Source organism: Phaethon lepturus, unplaced genomic scaffold (genome assembly GCF_000687285.1).
Source record: "Phaethon lepturus isolate BGI_N335 unplaced genomic scaffold, ASM68728v1 scaffold25806, whole genome shotgun sequence".
NCBI lineage: Eukaryota > Metazoa > Chordata > Aves > Phaethontiformes > Phaethontidae > Phaethon > Phaethon lepturus.
In genome coordinates, this window is record NW_010544505.1 from 6,097 (window position 1) to 9,278 (window position 3,182).

The 3,182-nt window shown below is 39.9% G+C and overlaps 1 protein-coding gene across 1 annotated transcript in view; it reads left to right on the plus strand.

The window, feature by feature from the left end:
• The window catches only part of LOC104622057 (TATA-box-binding protein-like), a 6,293-nt gene extending 3,695 nt beyond the window's left edge, over positions 1 to 2,598 (plus strand). Inside the window, exons 6-7 of the mRNA XM_010288716.1 lie at positions 1,540 to 1,637; positions 2,519 to 2,598. Of these exons, the coding sequence (XP_010287018.1) occupies positions 1,540 to 1,637; positions 2,519 to 2,598 (178 nt within the window). The remainder of the gene's footprint in view (positions 1 to 1,539; positions 1,638 to 2,518) is intronic.
• The last annotated feature ends 584 nt before the right edge of the window (positions 2,599 to 3,182 follow it).

Sequence of the window (3,182 nt, forward strand, 5' to 3'; positions counted from 1 at the left end):
ACAGCCCCATGCAACTTGGAGCAGTGTCTTTGTAAAGCTGCAAACAGACTCAAATTCTGAGCCTGCCCAAGCCTGGCAAAGGAGAGTAATAGTTAATCAGATGCTGAATATCAAGAATGTCTTTTGCTCACCAGAAGAGATGCTCACTGTTTCAGTGAAGTGGCTGTAGATGCCATGTGTTACAATACAGATAGTAAGGTTTATCTTCTGCAATGACTCCTGTTCTGAGTGGGGCACAGGCAAAAATGACCCTCTGCTTAATTGCTAGGATGACATAGAGCAGCTAGCAGTAAAGCTTCCAGTGCTTGAAACTGTGACTGACACAATTCAATAGTGAAGGGGTCTAAATTGCCCTTCTGTGTGGTGTTCGCTGCTTTCTCCTTGCAGGGACACCATAAACACCAGCTTGAGAAACCTTGCAAGTGAGAGCATACTATGCAAGTGTGCAGCCACTTCTGGGGTAAACTGGATGCACGTTATATCTGGGCTGAAGCTCCTGGGTTCTTTGCTCAGTTGATTAATGAAGATACTAGCTTTTACGAAAGCTTTCTTTGACCATGAATATTGTTGATGCAATCTTTGGTGTTGCTGCATATTAGCAATGTGTACCAGAGATTTTCACTAATCTGAGCAGTGCTGGTGATCACAATTTTATGTCTCCTGTTACTGTCAAGTGCAGTATCAAACCTTACTGGGTATTTTTTGTCACTGCAGACCATGTCAATAGGAAAATAACCAGTTTTGATTAAACACTTCATGTTTACTTGGAGCAGCTCTTAAGCTGCTTGAACCTGGTCTATACCCTTGCTCTGTTGTGAACCTTTAATACTAAGCAGGCCTCTCAACTCCCATCAAACCAGATGCCTATCTGCAAGGATAAGGTTTCTAACCTTCAGGCATGAAGCCAGACTGCAGCTGCAAAATACAGAGCTGAAAATATAGTGTGTTTCTGGGATGTTGCTTTGGTTCTTTCTGGCTGGGTATCTCTTGGCCATCAAGTTAAAATAAACCTGTGGCTGAGTGATTGGTATGATGTGCCTTCAGGATGGGCTTGTTCAGAACTAGTTATTGCCATCACTGAGGAAAGTATTAGGATTTTGGCACTGACAAAATAAAGATTTGTTTGTGTCTGTCTTAGCACTGCATTTAATATTTTTGCATTTAATTTGGGGACTAAATAGATAAGATTTTCTTAGCTGTCATCTTGTCTTAGTTGCACAAGTTGCTTCCTGATGAGGGCTCTTTGCAGACTCGGAAGGATTTGAGTACTGTCTGAAGACTACAGTAATGGTTTCAATGCTATGGAAAAATTACATTGGGATGTGGTTCAGAAGTCTTTAAGCATGAAGAACTCCTACCAGCTCCGGCTGGGATTACCAGCTTTCTCTTGAAGATGTCTAAAACCTGACCTGCCTTTGGGTAGCTAGCTAAAATCTGTGGGTCTAATTACTCTATTGTTAGTATAATTAAAGAGCACTTTATGCATACAAAACTGAAATAGTATTTGTATTTTACTAATCTTACCTGCTTGCTTTGAAACAGCTATGAACCTGAACTATTTCCTGGCCTTATTTATAGGATGGTCAAACCAAGGATAGTGTTGCTTATCTTTGTGTCGGGAAAAGTTGTACTAACTGGTAAGTGGTCTCCCTCTGTATATCTGTAATCAAGTGCCACCACATCTTCTGAGAAAGCTAATGTTTCATTTAAATGCTAAGCTAATATCTTGCCACAGTAAAGCCACTTGGAAATCTTTTTTAATGCCTACTGCTGCTTATCTGTGTTTTCTGCAGATAACAATATCTGTATTGTTGCACTAAAATCTCCTATTGTACAGGGCGTGTTCTGAGGGAAAGGTTTACACATTCATACTGAGTGTCACTTAATCTAGCTGCTAGTTCATTGAAACAGTTTTTTGTAGCTAATGTTTGTTGCACTAGCACGGTAGTGTCACTGTCAAGGAACATCCCTTCCTACTGCAATACAGCTTGTGTACAAGACTTGGTATTAAAGATTTGCTTGCAGTAAGGTGGAAAAGGTGGGGTTTGAAATTGCAGGTGCCCTAACAAAGCTTAAAAATAAAAAAGCTTCTCGGAACCAGAGGAGGGGAGTTCTCAAACTATGAATCAACTTCCAGTATGGGAATAAATGCCCTTCATTTCTTGTTTCTGTCTTTCTACTTTATCAACAGGCAAAGGTGTTACTGTTAAGCAGATAACACCATGGTGGCTCTCAGTTGCTTTTTTTTTTCCCCAAGCCAATGTTTTGCAGCTGTCAAGAGTAGCCAACTCCTGTTTGTTCCACAGGTTAAACAAAACTAGTCTTAAGGCAAAGCAAGCCAGAAATTGTTCTTTGTGAGGTGGCAGAAGTATGATAATTCTTCCTTAAATTAATAGCAAGTTGCTTTTAAACTCCTGTGTTTCTTCATGGTTTGTAATCTTATCATTAGGTTTGGTTGCACTCAGTTGTTCTCAACACTGTTAATTCTTAACCTGTTTTTTTCTAAATGTCTTTCTAGGAGCAAAAGAGCGTTCTGAAATCTATGAGGCATTTGAGAACATTTACCCCATTCTAAAAGGCTTCAAGAAAGCATCATAACACAGCCCATAAAGCAACTAAGAATAATATATGGGTTTGTATTACTACACATGGAACAGAAGCAAGGGTATTCATGGACCCAGTTGTACAGTTGTGGATTGTTAAGCTCAGCTTTAAGTGTACTGAAACCTAGCTCCTGCAATGTTGTATTTTCATGTTTAAACTCAAAATATATTTTTGTCTACCACACAGCTTACAAAATCCAGCATGACTCAATTTCAGTGCTTTTGAAGACAGTGATTGCAGAGGAAATCTGTTGAATCCCTCTGATCCTACTGGTTGGATAAACTCTTGTGCGTAATGGTGTTAGTAGTCCTTTCACAGAAGACACTCAAGGCCCCTGCCAGAGCTGGAACATACCTAGAAAGTCCACATGTGGAAGGGATAACTAAGCAAATTAGTTAACAAAATGGTACCCACTTGTATTGCTGACGTCATCTCTGGTGATGGGAGTTTGTTGCTTGTCCCAGACAAAAGCATGTTGGTTAGGAGCTACCTTTGAAGTGGACTTGAGGAAAATCCAAAGAATCTTGGATGATCAATGCTTAATTATCTGGGTTATTTAACCAGATGTCAGCCAATAC